This window comes from Myiozetetes cayanensis, unplaced genomic scaffold (genome assembly GCF_022539395.1).
Source record: "Myiozetetes cayanensis isolate MyiCay16 unplaced genomic scaffold, myiCay2020 scf4, whole genome shotgun sequence".
NCBI classification, from domain to species: domain Eukaryota; kingdom Metazoa; phylum Chordata; class Aves; order Passeriformes; family Tyrannidae; genus Myiozetetes; species Myiozetetes cayanensis.
The window spans coordinates 17,040,279-17,064,821 of record NW_026087631.1 but is presented as its reverse complement, the minus strand read 5'-3'; the positions used below and the strand labels follow the sequence as shown (position 1 = coordinate 17,064,821).

The 24,543-nt window shown below is 39.7% G+C and overlaps 1 protein-coding gene across 1 annotated transcript in view; it reads left to right on the top strand.

The window, feature by feature from the left end:
• The first annotated feature begins 4,782 nt into the window (after positions 1 to 4,782).
• HSD17B4 (hydroxysteroid 17-beta dehydrogenase 4) overlaps positions 4,783 to 24,543 on the top strand; it is a 55,996-nt gene continuing 36,235 nt past the window's right edge. The window contains exons 1-12 of the mRNA XM_050329038.1: positions 4,783 to 4,947; positions 7,674 to 7,727; positions 11,902 to 12,009; positions 12,362 to 12,421; positions 13,416 to 13,437; positions 13,543 to 13,589; positions 14,250 to 14,334; positions 15,312 to 15,499; positions 16,870 to 16,961; positions 17,542 to 17,566; positions 19,144 to 19,272; positions 23,955 to 24,061. Of these exons, the coding sequence (XP_050184995.1) occupies positions 4,887 to 4,947; positions 7,674 to 7,727; positions 11,902 to 12,009; positions 12,362 to 12,421; positions 13,416 to 13,437; positions 13,543 to 13,589; positions 14,250 to 14,334; positions 15,312 to 15,499; positions 16,870 to 16,961; positions 17,542 to 17,566; positions 19,144 to 19,272; positions 23,955 to 24,061 (978 nt within the window). The 5' untranslated portion in view covers positions 4,783 to 4,886. The remainder of the gene's footprint in view (positions 4,948 to 7,673; positions 7,728 to 11,901; positions 12,010 to 12,361; positions 12,422 to 13,415; positions 13,438 to 13,542; positions 13,590 to 14,249; positions 14,335 to 15,311; positions 15,500 to 16,869; positions 16,962 to 17,541; positions 17,567 to 19,143; positions 19,273 to 23,954; positions 24,062 to 24,543) is intronic.

Here is a 24,543-nt window from a genome sequence, read left to right as displayed (position 1 = left end):
ACATACCTGCTCAGCAGTCCCCCAAGCCCTGACTGACCCAGGGCTTCGCTCTCCCTTAAATCCTAAGTCTCTGGTGGAATGAAATGGAGAACTTCCATAGTGCTCTGCTTGTGCTCCCTGCATGGATTTTCCACTTAATTGAGTGGTATGTGCAACAAATGCCAAAATTAATGTTTCTTGCCAAAACAGGGATGTGAGACCTCCTGTGATGTGGGTTGTTGACAACAGCTATAAAAATGTTTGCATTTACATTTGCAGTTGGTGCACAGGAATATGCGCTGTTGACTACACAGTAGGCTGTTCCTCATCATCTGGAAAGCTGATTTTCAAGTATTGAGGGTGACAAACAATGGATTTAATGGCAAGAAAAAACCCACTTAGAAATTGCTATAGGGTCACAGAAAAACAAAGACAAGAAAATGCAAGCTGGAATGGAAACTACTATATGCTGTTCCTGCAGAGGAAAGGAATCAATAGAAACATTGTATTCTAGCCACGAAGAATTCCACAGCAGGGGGTTCTGTCACATTAGACAGTAAACCTGATCAAGATCATAGTTTAGTCTAAACACTTTCACTCAGAGAGTAGTTACTACAGTGAGCCGGCCCATACAGTTGGTTTTTTAAGATGATCATATGTGATCAGCTCAGTGCTGAGACCTCTCAATGACCTCTCTGCACTGACAGCCAGAGGATGGCTGCAGAGAGGGGAAATGGGGAGGGTGACCTGGCTGCAGGGAACTCATCTTCAGTCACAGCAAAAAATGTGTCTCCAAAACTCAGAGACTTTTTACAAGCATTAAGGCTGTGGGGAGGTACCATCTGTTGGAGGCCATGCTTTTGCAGTTCTCAGTGAAGGGTGCTATGGATTCAATATTTAGTTCTTGGTCATGGCAACAAACATCTGGTAGCCCCCTTCACTCATGCTTGTAGAGAAATCTTTTTTTCCCCGGTGAATAGGCCTTTGCTAATCTCCATGAGCAAAACCATTTAGAAAGCAAATAAAGTGCTTGAAAATGAGCCTTATGATCCAAACAGATCTTTTAGCAGTATTAAAAAATACAGAGTAAAAGCAAGCCAGTCAATTCTTTTATTCCCCTTAAATAAAAGTTTCCTAGGTGCTCACCATTTCCACTAGCAGACAGTAGAACACATTTTCAATGGAATTAAGACTCTTCCATTATCCACAACACATGCAACCCCCTAGTTTATAATAAAGACTCAAAGTAAAAAAGCACAACCAAATTATCTAGTCTGTTAGTGGAAAGAATGACGTAAGGACATACATCAGATTTGTTTCAGTGCACAACATGAAAATGCCCTGTTAATAAAAGAACTTACTGCTCTAGGCATTAAAGTGTAAGAGAAAAAAAACCCCCATGATCTCATTCAGTAATAAAGGATACTGCATGGGTTTTTTGGCAATTTTTTCCTGCCGTAAAATGTCTCGTATGCTAATAAAAATGTTAGTGACAAATATATGTTAGTTCACTCTGCTCACTAAGAGACAAAGTAAATTTGGTCCTCCTCTTCGAACTCACTTATTTTGTTACCAGTTTCAACCACTTTAAACCCTCTCTGGCTGAGTTTGGACTGTGGCTATCCTGCTATTCATCTCCCACTATGGCTCACTCATTGAAAACTCGGTATGACACCTGCTATTGATTTGTGGCTTGACACCTACTCTCTTCATGTTTCCACCTGCCATCACCCCACTTTGGTCAGCAGCAGTACCCTCATACCTTGTTTCAGACTGATGCAGTTATTTTCTGATAGCTGTATGACTTTTGGAACAAAGCACTATTGACTCTTAAAGGGAACTTTTAGGTCCAAAAACCTTTCTATTCTGAGTGGTTCTTTGTATTTTGGATCTTTTTAATACAGAAAAGTTTCACTTTAAAAACATAAAATATAGAAGAGACGTACTATCGCTCCTCTTCACTTTCTTTTGTGTTTTACAGATAAAAACACCTGCAATCTATTGAGGAAAGTCTTATTTTTCTGTATTATTTTTAAGTATGAGCTCTTTGTTCATTCTAATCCCAGTCTATGCACAAAAATGAGGAAGCTATGAAAGTTTCTGACTTGTTAACCAGCCTGTTTATTAGGTATCTAAAGAACAAATTCTGCTATAGAAGTACCTCAGGGACTGATTTTACCACTAGCCTTCAGACAAATTCAAGAATAAGTCCTGTCCTTGGATAGCCTATTATCTATAAAAAATGGGAGATAGAAGACTATGGAATGTGAAAGGCTAGAGCTGAAATGGCTTTTTCAAGGTCATGGAAGATCCAGTGCTGGACAGAAACAGCACTGAAAATGAACCAGCTTCTCTTAAGATTTGTTTATGGAAGTGCCCACAGGACTATGCTGCTTTAGACTGATATGATTGTTAGGCGATTATGCAAATTGGTACTGTAAGGATGACCACTGTGTCTGAACTAGATGCTGCTCTCACATTGGCCACTCTCGTCTTGGAGACTTCCCTTTCTTCTCCCAGGTGGGAGCCCAATCCCTCACTGTAGCAACAATAAACAAAATATTGAGTGTTGAGGTTGAACCAAAGCTCACAAGATGATTGTGAGCTCAATCTGTTATTTCCTCAGGAAGAGCAATTGCAAACTGACTCACAGCTCTGCCCACCCCAGGGAAACAGTTTCCTCCTACTGTCAAGCGTTGTAGAGACAAACTGCAAATCAGTGATGTTCTCTCTGCAATACGCATCCAACTGCACCGGGCCTCTTACTGCTGGGAAATTTGCTCTTCTACTGAGCTTCATTCAAATTAAATAGACAAACTTTAGAAGTTTAATTAGTTGTGAGAGTATTTTGTGCTGTGACAGAATAATACAGTACAATGGGTTGTTTCTGCACACATTCAACGGTATTTCCCACAGTTAAAGCTTGTGATTTATTGTAGACTAACCATCTGATCCATGTTCCCTTGCCTGCCCCCAGAAATTTTTTTGGTCGTTTCCAGTAGTTTCCCTGTGGGCGGTACCTGTGACATACGGGTTACGTGGGGCAGTTTTACTATAGCACGATCTCCCTCCAGTGCCCAAAGTGTAAGTTGCAGCTGGAGTATTCAAACCCACGCAGCCCCCTTCAGGATGAATTGTGTCATAAAAATCACAGGCAACGCGGCTCCGTTCCTGCTGTTTCTGAAGAGCGAATGCTACATCTGAGCTCAGAAAAGACAGTTTATTCTATTTTGGAAGTCGCCAAATAGGAATTTATACTCAGGTACCTGTTGCCTCTCTTTAGTGTAGTAGTGCAGTAAAGCATTACCAGCCAAGAAGATAACCACACAGCAAAAGCAATTTTTTTTTTTTTTTTTTAAGCTCCAGAAGTAGTTTTTCTTTCTGTTAGCTCCAGAAGTAATCCAAACTTTACAAGAAAGGTTAATCATGAAATAAAGTTCATCTGTGCAGGAGTATGTAGTGATTTCGCCAATAGCATAATTCTGTGCATTCCTTACACAATCCTCTGTTCCCTGAGCACCCCCTAGATTTAAGGCAGACAATGCAAAGGAGCAGGGAGTTTATAGCTCCCACAGGCTCATGTTGCTCTCATGAGCAGTCAGCCAGCAGAGAGAAAGAGTAAGAATTAATGGCTCCATAAGATCCCTCTCCTTAGTTCAGATAAAGTTTGTCATCGTCTGAATTGGTGGGTAATAATGGAAAATCCTCATTAGATCTACTGCTGAGATACAGAGCAGTGGCCCTATGAAACTCCAGTACAATGACATTCTGAATAACCCTGTCACACTGCACCATACCTGCAATAATATAATGATTAAGTGTGTTCATTCTACTTAACCCACTGGCTGGTTCGACAAAATACAATGCATTATGCTACTCCTGTTCCTTTGCTTCACCATGGGGTCGCTGCCACGGGCTGTTGTCCATGAACTGCTCCAGCGTGGGTGCATTCCTTCGGGAGGTGGGGTCACAAATCCTGCCAGCAAACCTGCTCCAGCGCAGAGCTCCATGGGCTGCAGGGGGACAGGTGGCCTCACCACAGTGTTCTCTATGGACTTCAGGGAATCTCCGCTCCTGCACCTTGATCACCTGCTCTTACTCCTCCTTTGCTGACCTGGGGGTCTGCAGGGCTACTTCTCCCTCAGCGTTCTCTCTTCTCTCCCACAGCCGCTGCGAAGTGAGTTTTACACTTTCTTAAACACATTCCCACACAGGCACCCGCACCCGGGGATCTGAGCCGTGCCCGGCGGGGGTCCCTGGGAGCCGCCGGGAATGCTGTGCCCGGGCAGCCCGGCCCTCTCCTCACGGAGGCAAACCCGGACACCCGCACAGCCCCCCCAGCACCGCCTCCCGCACACCCGCACAGCCCCCCCAGCACCGCCTCCCGCACACGGGCTGCCAAAACACGGGGCGGGAAAGGGCGGCGTGTTTTACATCACTGGTTCGATAGAGAGTGTTCCCACACTGATTTGCATTGGGAAATAGTAAACAGAGCAAAAAAAGGTTACACAACACAAACCGTAAGATTAACATACAAGAAGTTAACTATAGATTAATTCTAAACGGAGGCGTGATGTCTTACACCAGGGTCTCGCAATCCACCTGGCCTGGCTGTGGCCCCTTCAGACACACGTGGATGTGCCTGCGGGACGAGCAGGACCGGCGCGATCCTTCCCCGCCTTTCACAAGCGCCGTGGGAAAGCAGGAGCGGGTCGGGCTGGGCCGGGCCCCGCCGCCCATGCACGGTGCCGCTCTCCCTGCGCTCCCCTCCATCCCACACTACACTTCCCAGCGGGCGGTGGGTGGCGACGCACGCGCCGTCCCTCCCTCCGTGTCCCGCCTCGTCCCCGCCGTGTCCCGCCCTGCGAGCCGGGCCGGCAGCGCAGTCGGGCCGGGGCAGCGGAGCGATGGCGGCGGCGGGGCTGCGCTTTGACGGGCGGGTGGTGCTGGTCACCGGCGCCGGAGGAGGTGAGCGACGGCCCGGGGGTCCCGCACCCGAGGCAGGGGCTGAACGGGGGGGCCCCGGCGCTGCGGGCTCCGCGCAGCCGGCGCTGCCCGCGGCCCTCGCAGGTGCCCCCGGGGCGGCCGGTCGGGCTTGGCCGGGGACAGGCGGGTTGTTTTCCTTAGAAAACAGAAGCGGGGCTTCGGGAGAGGCGCTGTCAGCGCCAGCCCCGACCGTGCCAAGGCTGTTCAGGGGTCACGCCCGTGCCTCCTGCTGCCCTCGGTTCGAGCCGAGCCCCGGCACCGCCGAAAGTTGTGCTGCCCCCGAACGCGTGATTCCTGCTCTTTGAACACACGGGGGGAGCAGCGCCCCGCAGGTCATGGGTGTCGTGGTGTTCTGGTCCCTCTCAGCTGTGCCTCGGCCCGGTGACGGACGCGTGTGCCCCGTGGTTTGGCACGGCGCTGTCGCGGTGGTGCTGCGGGAAGCGGCCACCCACCTTCTGTGCACTCCCTGCCCTCCTTCCTCCGGGAGCCGGCCGGGAGCCACGTGGGAGAGGGCAGGGGAGAGGGTGGGGAGAGCCCTCTTGTCACCCGCGCTGTTGGTGGTCTACAGGCCTGGCCTCTCCACGGGGGTGGATTTGCAGTGGAATGCTTGGTTTTGCCAGCGAATGTTTTTTTTATTTGTTGTTGTGGTGTAGGGGCTTTTTGTTTGGTAGTTTATTGTTTGTTTTTCCTCCTTTTACTGTTATTTTTACTTCCTCCTCTGCACGCATGCTTGACCTTTGGCTTCTGTGAGACTTGAGCAAAAATATGAGCTGTAAATGTATCCACTGAGCGAGAAGCAAAGTTTGTGTTTGCGATGAGCTGGTAAAGGAGCTTATTCTACCATCCTCTAAGAAAGTTCCACAGCGAAGTTTTACTCTCGTTTTGTGGAGCTGCACATGGCCAGAGAGTTGTCATTTTGGGGGCCTAATAGGTGATGTGAAGAAGAAGATGTGGAAAGCACTGAGCAGTCCATGCACCTGAAGGTGACCAGCGTGAGCATAGTTCAGGCCAGATGTTTTATGGTGTTTTCCCACTTTTACCAGATCTATATTTGTGTGCTTCTCCCTGCATAGCAAGTCTTACTGAAAAAAACAGGTACCTTTGGTAGTTGCTAAACAAAGCCACTTTGATAATAAAAAAGCTTCTGAAAAGCACAGTGTTGAGTAAAAATTGCTTGTCATAAGTTGTTTGTTTGTTAACAGAAAAAACGCATCTTGTATGTTTTATTTCATAATAGCTTTTTAATAAGTGGTTATTTAAATTTAGGGAAGCCGTATTAAATTCAGATTAGTTCTTGTTTTGCTTTTATTTAGTTTACAACGCTGTAGTCAGACTTTACTGCTATTAGCATTTTTTTTCAACATTGATTTTTGAATTCGATGCTGGTGCATAGATCAGATCTGGAAATTTATCTAAACATCTGGAGCACTGATTTGTTTTAAAGTGAGACCTGTTTTTGCATACACAGGCATCTGAAATACAGCAGTTTCTTTTCACTTTGGGCAAATCCGTTATGAATTACTGTTCCTGCCTGTCATACAGCATTGTCATTGTTTATGCAATTCAACCTATTTTTCTTTTTTTTAAAAAATTTGTTTTGATTCTTAACCATCCAGTCCTTGCTGACCAATTGAGAATGCCAGCATGTATAACATGGTCTGGGTTTTGTGCACTTCTCAATTATGTGGCTTTTCAAAACAACAGAAAAAGTTTTCTTGGATTTGGGTTGCATCAGGCAGTGGAAGTACATACACCTCACATGTGTTACTCTCCACTGTAGAGGCTGAAGAGAGTAGTAAAGGAATTTTCAATTTGTTGGCGTGAGATTAGTGTGTTTCAAAACAGTCTTAAACAGTTCTGATTTTTTTGTCCCCATTTTTACTTTTTGGAACTGGATTTGAATGATCTGGTGAGGGACGAGTAGATGCTGTTTGCACTCTGAAAAACTTTTAATCATTCAAATCTCTTTTTCATTTGAAATTAATAAAAAAAGGATCAGTGTCATTGATCTCAATAACTTTAGTACAGTTATAATTTGAAAATTATTAATTGTAACAAGTAACTGATGTGTAACACAACTAGAATCTAGGCCAAAGTAAAGGTGCAAGACCCTTGTTTTGTATGTAATGCAGAATTGACAGTCTTCTGTTGCCATAGGCAAACTGTGTATGTGTCTGGTTAATTGAGGTATTAGGCATTCCTTTGTATCCAGATGATTTTGTCAATGAATCTTCAATCATAGTTAAATTTTGTTCAGTTTCTTTTTCAAATCTTTACTCTAACCAGGGAAGTATCTTATTCACTTAGAGCGTAATTAATTAACTTGAAACTCCCCTCCTTCTTAACTGTTAAATCAGGACATTAAATGTTCTTCCTTTCAAATGTATTTTTCTGTCACAAGCACAAACTCGGCAGCAGCTTTCCCAGATGATTCTGCTGAATACAGTAACAAGGAGTAAGCATGGGATTTTTTTTTTTTATTATTTTCTTGACTGGAGGTTTTGTCTACAATTTACCTATCTGTTTACTTTCATGATTTGCACTTATAAAAAACTTTGAACTCCTGGGGGAAATAATGTTTTACTTTGAATCTTGAAGGTGTTTGTGTTGAATCGGTGCATTTTTCTTGATGCAATTCATTTTTGTTTAGCTTTTGTCTGAATTCCAGAAAACACTTGTTTTTAACTTTTTTTTTTTTTTTAACCTAGGTTTGGGCAGAGCATATGCTCTGGCTTTTGCTGAAAGAGGAGCTTCAGTAGTTGGTAAGTTCTATGCTAGCTAACTTGATCTAGACAATAACCTTTGCCTTTACCTTTTCACATAGCTTGCATTCAGCAGTCCATGCCCTTTTTGACAGTAACCTTTGTTATTTAATGGTTTTCTGTCTTATCTTTTGCTGTTTAAATTTTGCTTCTAAGCCTTACTTTGTGATGAAACAAACTGCCCAAGTTTCTCCATGGGCTTATCTCTCCTGGAAAGCCAGTTTGAGTCAGATCATTTCCCAGATTTGACTTTCACCTTTGTATACCTGTCTTTACCATGATTTGTGGCCAGACTGTGTTGTCTTAGGTCAATATTGCTTAGAATCTTCCAATATGACCATTTGAATAGGTGAATTTGTTACAGTACCTTCTCCCAAGAAAGAATTTACTGGAGTGTAACTCAGTATCAGGAGCATTGTTTTTTTCTGCAGCTTATGGGATAGGAGAGCCATTTGGTCCCAGTGAAGTGCCAAATAGCTCTCAGTAAAAGGATTTCTGGTGGGTTTGTGCCTTTGGTTGAACCTTCTCAGTGCACGTTTAATTGTGTAAAATGCTCCATCACATGGTGATTCTGAAGTTTAAGTTATATTCTTGGGCATTTGCTGGCAGTCGGCTTTGCCATTTTTAGTTTGGCTGCTAGGAAAAATTTATTCACTGAAAGGGTTGTCAGGCACTGGAACAGGGTGCCCAGGGAAGTGGTCCTGTGACCACCCCTGGAGGTATTTAAAGGATGTGTGGATGTGGCACTTAATGACAGTGCTGGACGTGGCATTGTTAGGTTAATGGCTGGACTTGATCTTAAAATACTTTTCCTAGCTAAATGATGCTATGATTTTTTGATTTGGCTACCTGTGAATGAATTTGTGCAGGTATTGTTGATAAGTTCAAGGTTAAATGTTTAAAGAAATTATGGACAAGGACTTGCTGACTGGTGTTTAGTTTTCTAATGAAAATTGCAATTCGTTTTACAAAATTTCCTAAAAATTGTTTGATTCTACTTCATTGATTTAATATCATATATGTGTATATATCAATATATGTGCATAGACAACTTTGAAAAAATCTAGGTAGTTTTTGTTTCTGGCAGTTGCCATCTTTGATACTTGTCTTATTTACTGGAGAAATGAGTCCTTCACCTTGAGTTCTCATTTAACAAAAATTATGTCACTAAAGCAGCCCAAATGTTTTGATTGACTCTGTGTAGCTAGTGGTGTTCTGACTTTCCAGGAGGATCTGAAAGAAAATGTGTTGTATTGCCTTGCCATAGCTAATAATCCTGTATCTCTTGACCTTATTGCATAATAGCTATATCAGTAAGTTAAGAATTGACTGTAAGGGCAACTTCTTGTTTCCTTTTGGAAACTGTACCGCACTTCACCTCTTCTTACCGTTGCTTTTCAGTTACCTCTAAATGCTTGTATTTGTCTCTCTTGTTCTCTTATGATTTTGACTTCATGGAGTTGAGAAGCTACTTGTGTAAATGTGATTTTTTTTATACACAAGCAGATGCGAAACTCATGCCATGTGTCTTTAAACAAGTTCCATATTCTGGAAATGAAGATGTGTTCTAAGAACAGTGATCAAATACCCTGGGAGAGAGCAGCTTTTCTACCCAATCCCACATCTCTCTCTGAGCGACTTGCTGTTGGTGAGGTTAAACTGACAAGAGCAACCCAGGTGGAAAAACTCCTTTTCTCATCACCCAATGACTGCCTGCTACCACCTTTTTTTGTCGTGCTTTGTCTCTTTCATGCCTCTCATCAGAAGAAGTTGAAAGAGGGAAGAAGGGATACCTTGCTTTTGTTTTGCAACCTACATTATTCCTAGACCTGTGGTTTCTTCCAGTCTATCAGAGTTCTTCTGTGTTGCTGTTTTAGTTTAGTTTAGAGTAATGCTTTTGAAGCATCTCCCCTGATGTGTCTTATTTATATTTTTGTTTGCATTGTGCAATGATATTGGGTTGCATGAGTGGAGTTCTTTTAAAAACCAGACTGGAAGATGCTACTTAGCAGCACATCTGCAGTGTTCCACATGTATGTTAGATTTGTGACACCAGACTACAGCAAGAAATGAGCTGGATTGTTTTGCAAAAAACATGAACTGTAGATGTCAGGTCCTCAGCACCAGCTGTTTCACGCTTCAGATTTGCTTCTGCTGCTCTACTAGTGACACACTCATAGCCTTAGAGTTCTTCTTCTCTGAGGGTCAGACTATAACCAAGCTCTGTCACAACTGCTACAGTCTCCAGCTCTTTTCTACTGGATGTTTTCAACTGGAAATTACGTGATGGAAAGCTTAAGCTTAAAATACTGTTACTGGTCTATTTCAAAGCCTAGAATAGCTCAGTTCTTTCTTTCATACTCATTTTTGCTTTAGCTCTGTTGGTGCCTGTGCTCAGCCGAAGGTACTTTGCTGCCTCTGAAAATTTTTCAAAGTATTTAATTAAGTTTTTGTCAACAAACTGCTACTGAAGTGAAAGGTAAACACATATAAGCTTTGTCTTAGGTTTTAGTGTCTTAACAAGACTGAATGTTTTGTGTAAATGTTTACCTAAAAATTGTCCACTCTTATTTCCCAGGAAAAATTATAAACTCTAGTGCAGTTCCTGACTCACTTTGCTTTAATATCATGTTAAAGGCTTACTATATTGCAGACTGAGCAGCCTGCCTGTGTTGCCTATCCTAAAGCTTCACTGCACTTGGAAATTTTCCTTAATACCTCACCTGAATTGTGCTACCTGCATGTTTGAACTGTTAGATACTGATCTATTTAGCTGGGAGATTCTGTCTCCCTTCTTTTTTCCATCAGTCTGTTATTGTAGTTGAGCATAGCGTGATGTTCTGCCTTAATTCTTCCTTCTTCAAGCTAGGTGTGTTTTGGATTTGGTTTGTTGTTAATTGGTTGGGTTTTTTTTTTGTTGTTGTTGTTGTTTTCATGTTGTAAAACATGCTCACTTCTTCTGGGCTTTGACATTTTCATTTACTCATATGAATTTTCTGCAGTATTTCTATGTTTCTCTTGTCTACAGAGAAAGATGAGTACAGAATTTCAGACGAGACTTTCTTTGTCTGGGTAATAGACAATGATTTTGTTATGTGTCCTGCAAGCTGTATTCCTGCTTACATGGAGAGTTTAAAAGAAAAAGACAAAAAAATGGGTTTATTTAATTTTGTGATGATACATCAGACTTGCAATTGCTGTTTATTATCAAAATTAGCAAGAATATCTTGCATATTTTCTGGATTTCACTGTGTCTGGCTTCTTGAGGACTTCTAAGAAGTTAGAAGGCACAAAGCTGGAGTTTACCATACTGAAAGACTGTCTAGCAAAATACCATTATTGCATGTAAATTCAGTCAGTTTTGGCTTTCTTACAATTTCGTTTTGCACCCATTTAAACATACTACTTACCTATTTTTTGAAATCTTTTGTTCAAATATAATGTTTGGGGTTTTGGGAAGTGTTTTGTTCCCTTGGTGAATTCTGTGAATCAGTGGGAAGTGCAATTATAGCAGCAGTGCAGCGACGAGTGGTGAGGGTACATTACAACTACCACCATTAATGATGTGTGCCCCAGTACTGAGAACAACCTGGAAACAAAGCATCTCTGTGTGTCAGGTGGACCTCTTATCCCACAGGAGTAGGATCTGAAGCTCCAGAGAGGGCAATTCTCGCTTTGTTCAGACTTCTTGATCTCTTCTATAGTGAAGCTGACTAGTAACAATTTAGCTACTCTATTAAACAGGAACAAAGTCTTCTCAGTTTTGCTTACAATTCATGCACTAGTTAGAGCAGTGTGACAAAAGACCAGAATAAAGCACCTGTGATTGGTATGTATTCTAGATACTAATCTCTGAACTACAACACAATTACACAGGTAGCCTGGGCTTCGCAGGCAAGTTGAATGTGTGGTGGAGGGCGGGGGGGGTAAAAAAAGGTTCTGCTTCCCATGTTATTAAAAAAAAAAAAAAGGGGTAATATATGTTACACTAGTTTTAAAAAAAAATAATCATGTGTCCTGCTGTTCTTCTCTAGTCATCTGAGATTTTCAGTAATATCCAGATGCAGCAGGCTTTCTAATGCTCTTTATAACTTTGAGCATGATAATGAGGTAAGGTCAGAGCATGAAGTCCTGAGTTTTAACAATGAAAAATTAATTTCTTTGTCTTGCATAGTGAATGATCTTGGAGGTGATTTCAAGGGATATGGCAAGAGCTCCTCAGCTGCTGACAAAGTTGTCAACGAAATCAGAGCAAAAGGAGGGAGAGCAGTACCCAATTATGGTATGTTATTTTCCTAGATAAGTATAATGCTTTAATGAAAAATTGACACTGCTTAGTAAAGCATTACTGCTAGCTTGCCAGTAACATAAATTAAATAGGTGTAATATGATGTGGATTAGGATGGATTATTCTTGCTTGCTTTGCTTCATGTTTTTCTTGCAATGGCAAATATTGTGCCATTTAGACTTACTGTCTTACATGCAAATAGTGGTTGAATTTGAGTCTGAATTTAGGTTGTATTGGAGTTGTACACAATTGATTTTTCTTAGCTCCATGGAATTAGTTGTTAATATCTTGGAAGTGCAGTATATCCAGTTCATTTCATTTGAAAATTTGTGCCTTTTTCTTACAGATTCGGTGGAAGATGGTGAAAAGCTTGTGAAGACAGCCCTTGAAGCTTTTGGGAGGATAGGTACAATTGCTTAATTCATATTGAAACTTGTTTGCAGGGCAAAGACATTATAAACAGTGCAATTGGCAACAAGTGTATGAAACACAGGATGACAGCAATAACACTCACCAACTCTTGATGCCCTTGGTCAGTGAAATCTAATTAAGGGGCTTTCAACTTTTAATCGGAATGAACACCTTTTCTGATTTTGTGTATGTGTGTGTGTTTTTAGCAGAAGTTTAAAGCTGAATATATACTTGTTTTCCTGCCCTTCAGAATTTTGGATCTTCAGTAATGGTTAACAGTTTCTGTCTCAAAGCACAGAGTCCATCAAGTGTTATAACTAGCTACATAAAATTAGCATAAGGAACTGTCATGCTTTGGAAGCTCTCATACTTATGTGAAGTCAAAATACTTTGACAGAAATGAAAAAAAAAAGCTTGAGATATTTTATCTAACAATTAATGTTTGCTTTTACCGTGTGACTGCCACTATTTAGTTGTGATTTTAATTCAGGGGTAAATGGCTTAAAGTACACATAATCAAACCCAACAGGAATCTAATTAAATATTTGACAAAAAAATTGTTGTGATCCAGGTTGCTTTATTGGCTTTGTGGCTCTATGGTTCCTCTGGTTATCATTTGGGCTTACTGCAGCAAAGGTGGTGGCACAGACTGCACAATCAAGAGCACTCTGAACTCAAAGCAAGCTTCAAACTGTACAGGATAGCTGCATCCTGCTGGTATTGGATTCCCAGGTAGCTGGCACTTCACAACTATACCTTCTGTTAGACTGTGTCCCACTGGCAGGCTGAGACTTAACTATCCTGAAGTGTTGTGTCTTAATTATTGTCCAGTGGTAGGATTCACTATTAGAGACAAGGAGCCATAGAATAGTAATATGATGCATATATGCAGTGTTCTTGTCTGGATACATTTTTATAAGTGGGAGAAAAGTAGAAACAAGCTTGAACTTTATAAGTGCATTCACTTAGTTTCCTTTTTTTTTCCCCAGATATTGTTATAAACAATGCTGGGTGAGTATACCTGAGGGTTTTACCCTGTTTAAGTGTGGACTGTCACTTTTGTTTAAACAACTATTCATCTTCTGTTTGTTTTGTTTTCCTAATGTTGCCTTTTAGGATCCTAAGAGACCGTTCATTTGTTCGGATAAGTGATGAAGACTGGGGTGAGTTGATTTTAAAATGACTTTAAAATTGCTTTCTGTGTGAAAGATGAAAGCTATGTTCATCCTTTTGGAGCAAGAAAGAAGTCAGGGAAGACTTACCTTTTGCCCTGAAAGCTTAGTGGTAAGCTGCTGGTGTTCAACTTGCAAAACAGATCTGTGCTGAAACGCATAGTAGGTATATCTAGTTCCAGAGGGGAAGAAAGGCTTTACTTACCACTCCTAGTTGCTGAGTGGAGTACAAAAAAGCCATGTGAATTATACACAACAGTTTCTGTGAGCAGAACACATTCCCAGCACCAGCACTGAGTGGCTGAATACTGTACAGGCTTAAAAGACCCAGAACTAACTAGAGAGGAAAGCATTCTGATGTGCCAAGGGACAGAAGAAAAGGTGAAACCTTCAGTGAGATGATATTGATAGTGTTGATAGGCCAGTGGAGAAGACTTTTGCAAAGACGGTCTGTCTGCTGTCAGTCTTCGTCTAATTCTAATTTGCAGGAATTTTAAAATAAAAACCAAAAAAAAGAGCACACCAGTCTTTTATTACCAGTGTCAGAGTGTGAAGAGAGTGCATTTTTTGTCATAAAGAAGAAACATAGTTCATTTCAAGTCACAAGAAAAAACCCTGGAGTTATTAAACTGACATTTAATTTGTTCCTAGATATAATTCATAGAATTCACTTGAGGGGTTCTTTCCTGGTCACTCGAGCTGCATGGAATCACATGAAAAACCAGAAATTTGGCAGGTAAAAATTTGTTTTCTGTTTTGCTTTTCCATTAGGGAATAACAGACTGATGCATGACAGTGAAGGAGTTTTGCATCCTTTTCTTTCACTGTCCCAGGGATGAAGTAAAACCAGTTAAAATGTTAAGCCTGTTCAGTTCTGATCCCTCCCTCTCCACCTCCCCAGCCAAATGTTTGAAGGGTTTTTTTCCATGTATTTAAATGTATTTTTCTGAGTATTCAAGACAGGAGCTGTAGAACTGTGAAAGTACCATTTCTTTTCATGGAGACTGGTTAGAAGTGTTTGTTACTTGTATGTTATTTCAAATCCATGGGATTCTGATCCTGCTTCTTTTTACTCAAATGATTTGTACGTAGAGTTCTGCTTGTAGGTCATGGGTTCTTTTTATTTGTGGTTGGGTTTTCATGGGGTTTTTTGGTTGGTTAATTTTAGCCTTCTGGACAAATGTACTTGTCTGAGAAGTTATGGGAGTGTTCTTAGTCTGTCTTGGTACAAATTATTGCTATTGCAAAGAGTGCAATGAAATCAGATCTTCTTACTTTATTTCAGTTTTGTTGTTTTTCCTTGTCAAAGTGCCAGTGTAATTTTATTAATCTTACCATACCCACGTGTTGAAAACTGTGTGAGGTGCTATCTCATCCTGTGACCTAAGTAAAATGAAATTACTTTTCTTTATCCTTTACCCTATTGTCAAGTAATGTCTTTTCTTTTTTTGCAGTATAACTCATAAAAGCTCATGATCTTGTTTGTTTTCTGCTATTCCGACTGTGCTTCAGGATTTGTCGGATATTTGCTATCCATCAGACATGAAATAGTTACCTGTTTGTTGGCAAACCAAACAATAATGTTTTTTTACTTACATGCATTTGTTTTGTGGAATATGGAGGCTGTAATCCTAGAGCTGGAAAATGCTGTTGTGTAAAATTGAATGAGTTGTAGAAATAATTTAGTTTTTTTTTCCTCTCCTCTCCCCTAAGAATAATTATGACATCCTCAGCTGCTGGAATATATGGAAACTTTGGTCAGGCAAATTACAGTGCTGCAAAGCTTGGCCTTTTGGGTCTTTCAAACACAATTGCAGTTGAAGGCCGGAAATACAACATCCACTGCAACACAATTGCTCCGACTGCTGGATCCAGGCTGACCCAGACTGTCATGCCACAAGGTGAATCATTTAAGGTCTACCTGTGCTGATATTTTTCAGTGAATTAAAGCACAGCAAATGTTCTTATCTCTCAGAAAATGCAAATTGTTCACACTTCACAGTATGGTGATTCATTGTTCCCACTGTCTTTTTGTCTCTGAACTGTCAACTTACTTGCTTAGCCTGTTGTGAGGAATTCTTATTTTCTGCCACAAGATAAGAAGCAAGATTTCTGTTTTACAAAAGCAATTTCATGTGGCAAGGCTCTTTAATTACAATCTCTTCCAAGATCCTCCTACCGTAGTGGAAAGGCTTGTTTGTTTCATCATATGTGCAATTAGGTCTGTGCATAAGGTGTCTACACTCGCTACAATATTGCCTGATTGCAAAATACTGAGTTTTTGCACAACATGTCATGTGTGTACTTAATCATTTCATGATCAGCAGGAGACGATAGTGAACTGAGTTGCCTAATTTTTCTTTATTGCACAGTTACTAATCTTTGAATGTTTGAACAGGTTTTAACAGAGCACTGCATTGGAAAGTCTGTGTAAGGAACATTTCAGGAGACAACTGTGTGTAAAGTGTAAATTTAGGATAAATAACCTGACTAATTATGTTGGCAAGTGACCAGAAAAAAAGAAAAATAATTTGGAAAAAAAGGGGCAATAAAAGGAAATTGCTTTCAGATAGTCTTCTAGATTAGCCTATTTCATTTCCCTCCTACCCTCCTTTTCCCTGATAGGCAGATTTCAAAGCCAAGGAAATAATTACTCTGCTCCATGACAATGTCTCGGTTTTGAGATAGTTTTCTATTGTGTTAGATACCAGTAGAAATCCCAAAATACAATTGCTATATAAATTTAGCAGGGCTGATATTCCCTATGTCCTGTTTGGAAAAATCAGCATTTCCAGATGAGATGTTTCTTGAACATTCAGCAGCTGCAATTATTTTCATAATGCCTTACCTTTCTAACTGATTAGCAGACTAAAAGGGAAATTACTCAGATACATCTCCATCAGGATTATGTCTAGCTGGCTTGCCCTTGTTTCAGGCTACCTGTCAGATGGAAATTTAGGACGATCTCTGGCTTTGCAGTCTGCATGTAATGGTGTTCCCAACATTTAAAAAGACTTTCATGTCTGCCTGAGAAGCAGTGTCATGGGGTGTGGCAGCATATACACGAGTTGTTCGTATTTAATGGATGTTCAAAGTTTCATTTAGTTTGTCCTTTCTTTTCATGACTGTTGGTTAAATTCTGGTTAAATGATGAACATGTTGCTGTTCATCAGAAGGTGTTAAAGTAATAATAATTTGGTGAACATGTAGAGTTTTTTTTTTTTGTCTACTTTCTTTGTATATTATAATTCCACCTTTTAATCTGCTCTAGATCTGGTCGATGCTTTCAAACCAGAGTATGTTGCTCCCTTGGTTGTTTGGCTTTGCCATGAGAGCTGTGCAGAGAATGGCAGTCTGTTTGAGGTAATTTTTTTATTTTCCCTTTCTTGCCTCTCTTTCCCTCCCTGTATCCCTTTCCCCCAAATTGGTAGTTTTTTTAGCCTATTCAGTCTTAAGCTTTTTGGAAGAAATGTTGACCATGTTGTGTAGTATTTGACAAGTACTTGAGGCAGTACAACAGCCTTGTCAAATTCTGGTATGTGCTCAAAATACCACCAATTTGACTGCTACAATTCTTGTTATACTCTTTTAAGGTTGAAAAGATACCAAAGAAACTACTTCAAATGATATTTGTTTTCTAAATCATTCAAATACAGAAAATAGCTTGCAGAATTTCAGGATGAATGACTTAATTATGACATTCATTATAGATATTGTCATCAGACTGCTTGTTCATAAGTAGGATGGAAGCTGTTACCTTGTACTTAGAGTTTTATGTTGATGACATCCTGGTGCTTAACGGAATTGTTAGATGCAACCAGCAGTAGTTCAGAAATTTTTATTATATTTGAATTTGTTCTGGAAAATAGTTTTGTTTCCCTATACTACCAAAGCTTTTCTTTGTGGCATGTGCAAAGGTAATGATTTTATTTTTTCTTGGCAGGTGGGAGCTGGATGGATTGGAAAATGTAAGTACTTTATGTTGCAGAATTGATCTTGCTTTTTGAATTGATATTAAAAATATGCAGATCTTCTGAGCAGTTAACTTTTGCTCAAGACTTTTTTTTTCAGGGCGAGAAGATTAACAAATGACTGAGGTTCTGAGGAAACTGCTTATTTTAAGTAGAAATCACAATTTTAACTTTACGTGGAGGAAATTGGTAACTTAGGTGTATGCATTGTTATGGTTTTGAGCTGACTGATAGTGACTGAAAATCTGCCTAAGTAACATTAGCTCTTGGATCCCAGATGTAATTTGAAGTCAAGAAGAATGTCTGTTTTTGGTATACCTTGCTGCCTTTTCTTGATAACTTCAGTTTTTCATGATATAAAAGTAGCAAATGCTGGTAAAGAGCTTTTTAGTTGCCTTCTGCCTTTATTTATACTTCTAAACATGTTGAGACAATTAGTCTTCTTAATAATCAGTAGCTATGCTAACTGCATTTTCCTTGAGTAACTCCAGTAACTAACTTAAATATGAATGTAAAGAAAACTCACAATACTGAGGACTTAAGAGAAGAGAAAATAGTGTGAAATGTCTGAACTTCTTTCCTAAGTGCGTTGAACCTTATACCAGCATTACTAAAGGTTTAACTTCTTAGCCTACATGAATATTACTAGTGGATTGGAAATAGGGCCATTAATTGAAGAAGGCATTCCTCCTTCTTTTAAAACATTTTATTTACCTGCTTGATAACCATTTTGTACATTTCTAACTAACTGTAAATGTTCTGCTCGCACTGGAATAGCTTTTCCAAGAAGTGTAGCAAGCAGCTTAAAAGAAGCAGGACAGCAGCATAAATATCTCTCTGCCCTCCACAAGGAGTTGAGTTTCAATACAGCTGGAAATCTCTCTGATCAAAAGAAAGTACCACTTTTTATCATTACAGCGGCTGTTGTTGAAGTTATTGAAATGAAACTGTGTTGTTAATGAGGTATCATTATGGTCTTATTCATTGTCTGTTGCTAATTAAAAGCAAAACCAACATGACAGGTTAAGTATTAGTTGTAATCCAGGAAGTCTGTATCCTTAGAGAACTAACTTCACATTGACCTTACCAGTTTCTCTCAGGTTAAAGACTGAAATAAAACTTCAAAGACCATTTGGAGATGCAGGCTACTGGTATTACTATTCTGTCATAGATAGCAAGTGGTTTTCACATTTTCCCTATAGTTTTCCATGGCTTTCAGGAGATTCCTAAGCATTAGTAGTCAAAATTCTGTCAGAAGAGAAAGTCTGGAGATACATACTAACTACATCTTTTCACTAGGCAGAGTCCTAAAATTGATGTAATATTTTTGGAGGGCAGTCAATTTCTTGTGGCTTCAATGAAGTTTAAAACCAATGCTATTCCCTTTCTAAATGCTAGTTAAAAGCAGTGAACCCTTTTAGTCCAACTTGAAGTAACTGGTGAGTTACATCGGAGTACTTAGAACCTTTTCCTTGTTGCAGAATCTTGAAAGTAGGGACCTAGATGAAAGTTACCTAAGAACTGAAAAGTTTCTTTGTTTGTTACTGAACTCTCTGGCTCATGTTTCCCATTAGTGCGCTGGGAGCGATCTTTGGGTGCTATTGTCAGAGGAAAGAATCAGCCAATGACCCCTGAAGCAGTGAGAGATAAATGGGAGAAGGTGTGTGACTTTGAAAACGCCAGCAAGCCCAGAACCATCCAAGGTAAAGCACTCTTTGATACTTGGGGTTGTTCAACCTGGAAAAGAGAACGTTCTGGGGAGACCTTATTGCAGCTTTCCAGTACTTAAAGGGAGCCTATAAGAGAGGAGGGACAAACTTTTTAGCAGGACCTGTTGAGATAGGACAAGGGGTGATGCTTTTAACTAGAAGAGGATTGATTTACCTTTGTTGTAAGAAAGAGTTTTTTACAGTGAGGGTGGTGAAACACTTACACAAGTTGTCCAGTGAGGTGTTGGATGCCCTGTCTCTGGAAACATTCAAGGTCTAGTTGGACAGGGTGCTGAGAAACATGATTTACTTGAAGATGTCGCTGCTCAGGGGAGTTGTAGGGGAGTTGGACTAGCTGACCTTCAAAGGTCCCTTTCAACCCAAACTATTCTTTGATTCTGTGTGGATAGTTTGGGTAAGCAAAGCTTAGAAGAGAATACTTTTCTTTCAAACATTTGCTGAAACTTTACTTCAGAATCTACAGAACCAGTGAATTCTTTTGTAAATATGTAACAATATTTACTGTTTCAGTGTGGTCAGATCCTTCTATAGAGTCGTTTGTGTTCTTGCCTATAGAATTAAGACATAATTTTATCTTTTTTTAAGAGAGAAACAAAATCTGACTGTATTACAGTCAGACTAATGATAGTGTTTTATTTGATTGCAGCTATGCACAGGCAGTAACAGTGTAGTAGAGAGATTGTGTTTTACTTTTGGTCCTGGAATCTTGGTATTTTGTGAACGTTTCTCTACCAAAAAGCTCTCTGGTTAAGTCATGTGATACATCACAGCAAAGAAGTTCTTGCTGTGCCTTGTGTTCCTGGGTCACATCACCCCCTTGGCTGGTGACCAAGATGATTTTCTCTTTCAGTACTTTGTTTACTCTCCTTATTCCTTGCCAGCATTTAAGAGTGTGGGGTAGGAGGGAAAGAGGCATCCTTATGTACAATGTCAGTTGAATTTCAGAGATACTTAGCTACACAGTAGATGTTTAAGCTGTTGGTTCTGAAATCCATTAGGACATTTTGCTAAAACTTTAGGGATATGTTTTTAGATGCCTAAACTAAACCTAGAATAGAAGACACTTTGTTCTTTCCCTCACGTGTTGTCAGTGGAGTGTAACCATCCATACAGTAGTTGTAGGTCACCTTACTGATTTTTGACTTACAGATGTACTGGTTCCAAATGTATGTGAGTTTATACATGTTCTCTACAAGTTAAAACTCCTCTTGAAGATTTCATTAATTTAAGTGATTTGATGCTGTGAAGAGTATTGATGTACTAAACATTATGTCTAATAAAACAAAAAAGCCAAAAACAAAAGAGCAATTAGAAAAAACAAATTAAGTGTGATACAGAGGTTTCTCAATATGTGGTGCACAGTGCAGAAGGTCACAGTTGCAGATTGCACTGAATGGTGATGTGTTTTCTTCTTGCCTCCACTGTGTACTAGCTGCTCTCGTGTCATTGTCTGATTCTTTCTCTTGTGGAAAAGGAATCAGACCATGTTGTGATGTAGGCAGAAGACAACCATCCGTGTCCTGCAGATTGTATGCTGTATGCAGCATTCCACAGTATTTATTCATAGAATTAACTGGGTTGGAAGAGACTTCTGAGATCATCAAGTCCAACCCTTGATCCAACCCCACTGTGATTTCTAGATCATGGCACTCAGTGCCATATCCAGCCTCGTCTTAAAAACCTCCAGGGACGGTGAATCCACCACCTCTCTGGGCAGGCCATTCCAATGCCTGAGCACTCTCTCTGTAAAGAACTTCTTTCTAATAGCCAACCTAAACCTCCCCTGGCAGAACTTAAGCCTGTACCCTCTTGTCCTATTGTCCTGTTGTCTTATTGCACCAGTTAGTATGTTTACTTGTTTCATTGTAGGAAAACTGAATGTAGGAAAACTGAATTCATTGTGTCTGTTACTCTGTCTCGATTTTTCTCCTCAATGGTGAAGATGTGAGCCAGTTTCAGCTAAATCTTAATATTTTAGAGGTCTGTAATCAGCTCTGGGATTCATGTGCATTTTTAATTCTCTTAAAAGCTATTGATGTACAGAAACCACCTTGAGTATTCTCACTGGCTGACTTCTGGCACATTTCAAAAACTTTTTTATGGAATAGAGCAGGTTAATGTAGAACACATAGAAGGTGTGTGTATATGTGTGTATACTTTATGTATATAAGAAGAAAAAATTTCCATAAGAGGAATAGCTTCAATATCAGCTTTCTTCATATATGTTTAGAAAGGGTTTAAACACTGATGCTGTTTCCTCCTTTGTTAAGGGATGTGGTTCATATACAATGTTCCCTAGCTGGAAAGTGAGAGGAATACTTTTGGAACAGGACAGCCTTTGTTGTGATTATTTTCAACCTTTGCTCTCCAGGTTAATCTTTTCCTGCAGTCTTCTAATCATTTGCTGCATTAGAGCAGATCATTCTGTGGTGGTTGACATTTAAGGTTTTAGAGTTCAGTCGCAGTATAACAATGTAAAAAATACCCCTATACCAATACTAAAATAATTATGTTAATTAAAAGATTTCCTACTAGGTTTGTTTCTGCCAAAATTATACCCCTTGGTATAATTATATATTTATTGGATCTTAAAAAGAACCTTCCTCAGCGTGTGGAGTATTACAAAGTACAAATTGTCATTGCTGAAACGTTAATTTCAGACATCCTGTGTGTTTACTTGGCTAAACACTCATATCCCACTCTGTGCTTCCCTCTTCATCTTTTACTTGCAGTACTCAAAATAATATAAAATAAAGACATCCTTATCGGTGTCCAAACCTCACTTACCAGTGATTTTTAAAGTTTTATCTTTCTTTTTTGATAGTCTCACATTACATTGTTGACTTACAACAATGTATTTGATCATAACCTTTGTACCTCTTAGTGCAGTAATCTAATTTACTGTTTCTTTGAAGTGTAGCCCTGCATGAAAGATTCATATCTGCTAAAATATTGCTAAAATATCTAACACCATATTAGTCCAGTTTCTTATACCAGGCAGCAGGAGTGCAGTGAAGACTGAAACAAATTAATATGTTGACTCAGTTGCATTCTGCTCTGCCAATGCCTGGAAGATGAAAGGAATATGTCAGCACTGGAGTTCTTAACTGGAAAAGTTATGTTACATAGTAATTCAGGGAGAGGAAATAAAAGAAATGAGTATTTTTTTCCCTTTCCTTATTGAAAAAACCCCAACAAAACCAGCTTTGCTGCCTTCAGTTTGATGATATTCTAATAATTTGCTTAAATATTTTGAGGCAACCCAAAGGAGCAGCATCTTGAAAGTAGCTTTGATATCACAGGGTGAAATCCACCTTGAAACATAAAGAATAACATACACTTTTTGCATGTTGTTAATCTTTGGATTTCACCACTTAGATTGATCATTAGTTCCTGCATAGAAATAGGTTGTGAACGTGCTAAGTTGAGGAAACGTTTGGGTTTACTTGGAGATCAGACGTGTATTTTCCTGTGAAGATTTTAAAGCAATATGAAACCTTCACTTGGTTCATGCAGAAAAAGTTACTTCTACCAGCAGCTCAGGTATTGCTTTCCTTTTATTCATTTAATGAATGAATAAAGGGATTAAAGAGATTGCCTTTTAAAGGGTTCTTAAAAATCACAAATCTCATTTTGCACATTTTCGCATTATGTAAATGTTATAACCTTGTGTCATATTGTGGCAGAGCTTGTATCCAAAGAGGAAGCTTGTCTTTGTCAGGAGAAGTGACACTGTATGTTTGTTTCTTAGATGTTCCTTTTTCTTCACAAGATACAGGCCACAGATAAAACATAATGATTCTGGTGACACTGGTAAGCAAGAGAATAGTTCAGGAAATCAGAATTCTATGAGAGGTCCTTCAGTTACCTTGCACTACCCTCTTTAGGGTAGTGCTGTGTGACAGAACAACACAGTGTTAGTCCAGGCAGCACTGTAGATCAGTATAGGCGCAGGGGTTTTGAAGTGGAGGGGAGTGACTCCAGGTTAAGGTAGTTCAATAATGATTTTGCACTCCTCTGATATAAACACATTTTTTTTTTTCTGTGCATGTTCTTGTCAACTTTTGTTTTATTCTTTCTAGTGTTTAATATTGATTTTAGCCATATTAAGCTTCAAGGAAGAAGCTGTTCTTGATGTCCTACCTTTACCATAGCCAAGTTCAGCCATGCATCATCTCACTTGTAATCTTGTCACTGTTCAGGTCTCAGACTTATGTGATAATCCGTCTGTCTGTCTATCTATCTATCTGATTCAGGAAAGAGGGTAACAGCTGGGAGATTAGACCTGCTACTTGTACAGGAAATAATTTTCAAGATAAGAAAAGTAGTTGTAATTTTCAGATGTTTGCTTCTCAGATGTTTGAAACATATAGTGCTCTTTATCTTCTCCTTAACACCTTCAGATAGGTGTCATGGTTGACTGGTGAGTGCAGAACTGATGGAACTGGTGTAGATATCACTTCTCCTCGACTTTTTTGAGATATTTGTAAAATGCAACATTATGCTCAATTTGCAGATGTGTATTTATTGTGTTTAAAAATTAATTGAGAAATATCAGGCTGTATCTCACTTCCTGGTGTGTTTGTTGTGTGTCTAACTGAAGTGTCTCATTTATGGATATTTTTAAGTGAATTTTTTTCAATTCCTTTCTCTAGAGTCCATAAGTGTGTTAAGTGATGCTCTAAGTCAGATAGAGTCTCAAGGGAATGTTTCTATGAATTCCACGAGCTCTGGATCAGTGGCATCTTCATCGGTTGACACGGTAAGTACATCTGTCTACCACATGCATTCAAAGCTGGGTGAAAACCTTGAGCAGAGAGACTTGTGTTGCTGATCAGCTTCTCCTCTCACTTGCTGTTGGCAAAAAGGAAAGTGGGTTTTAAACTGTAAAGTGAGGAATTAGAATAAGAAACATCACCAGGTTTCAGTCTTTATTTTTCTTATTGATGATTGGAAGACTTAACGGCTGCACAGACTGGATAATGCAGAATCTAAGTGCTTTTAAGTTCTGTTAAGCCTCTTTAATTATGATACTGTTGCAAAAAGGGACAGGGCTTGGACACTGGCAGTGCCATTTTGAAGTACCTCCTTGTCTGTAGGTACTTTTTCCTCGTTTCAATCTTATTATGGCGTTAATTATTTAATTTGTGGCTTGTTTGAAAAAGGATCTTATGCACTGCTGGGAGTACAGTTGTATGAAGTTATACTACTTACTGTTGAAGTAAGTTGCTTTCAGTGAGGCAT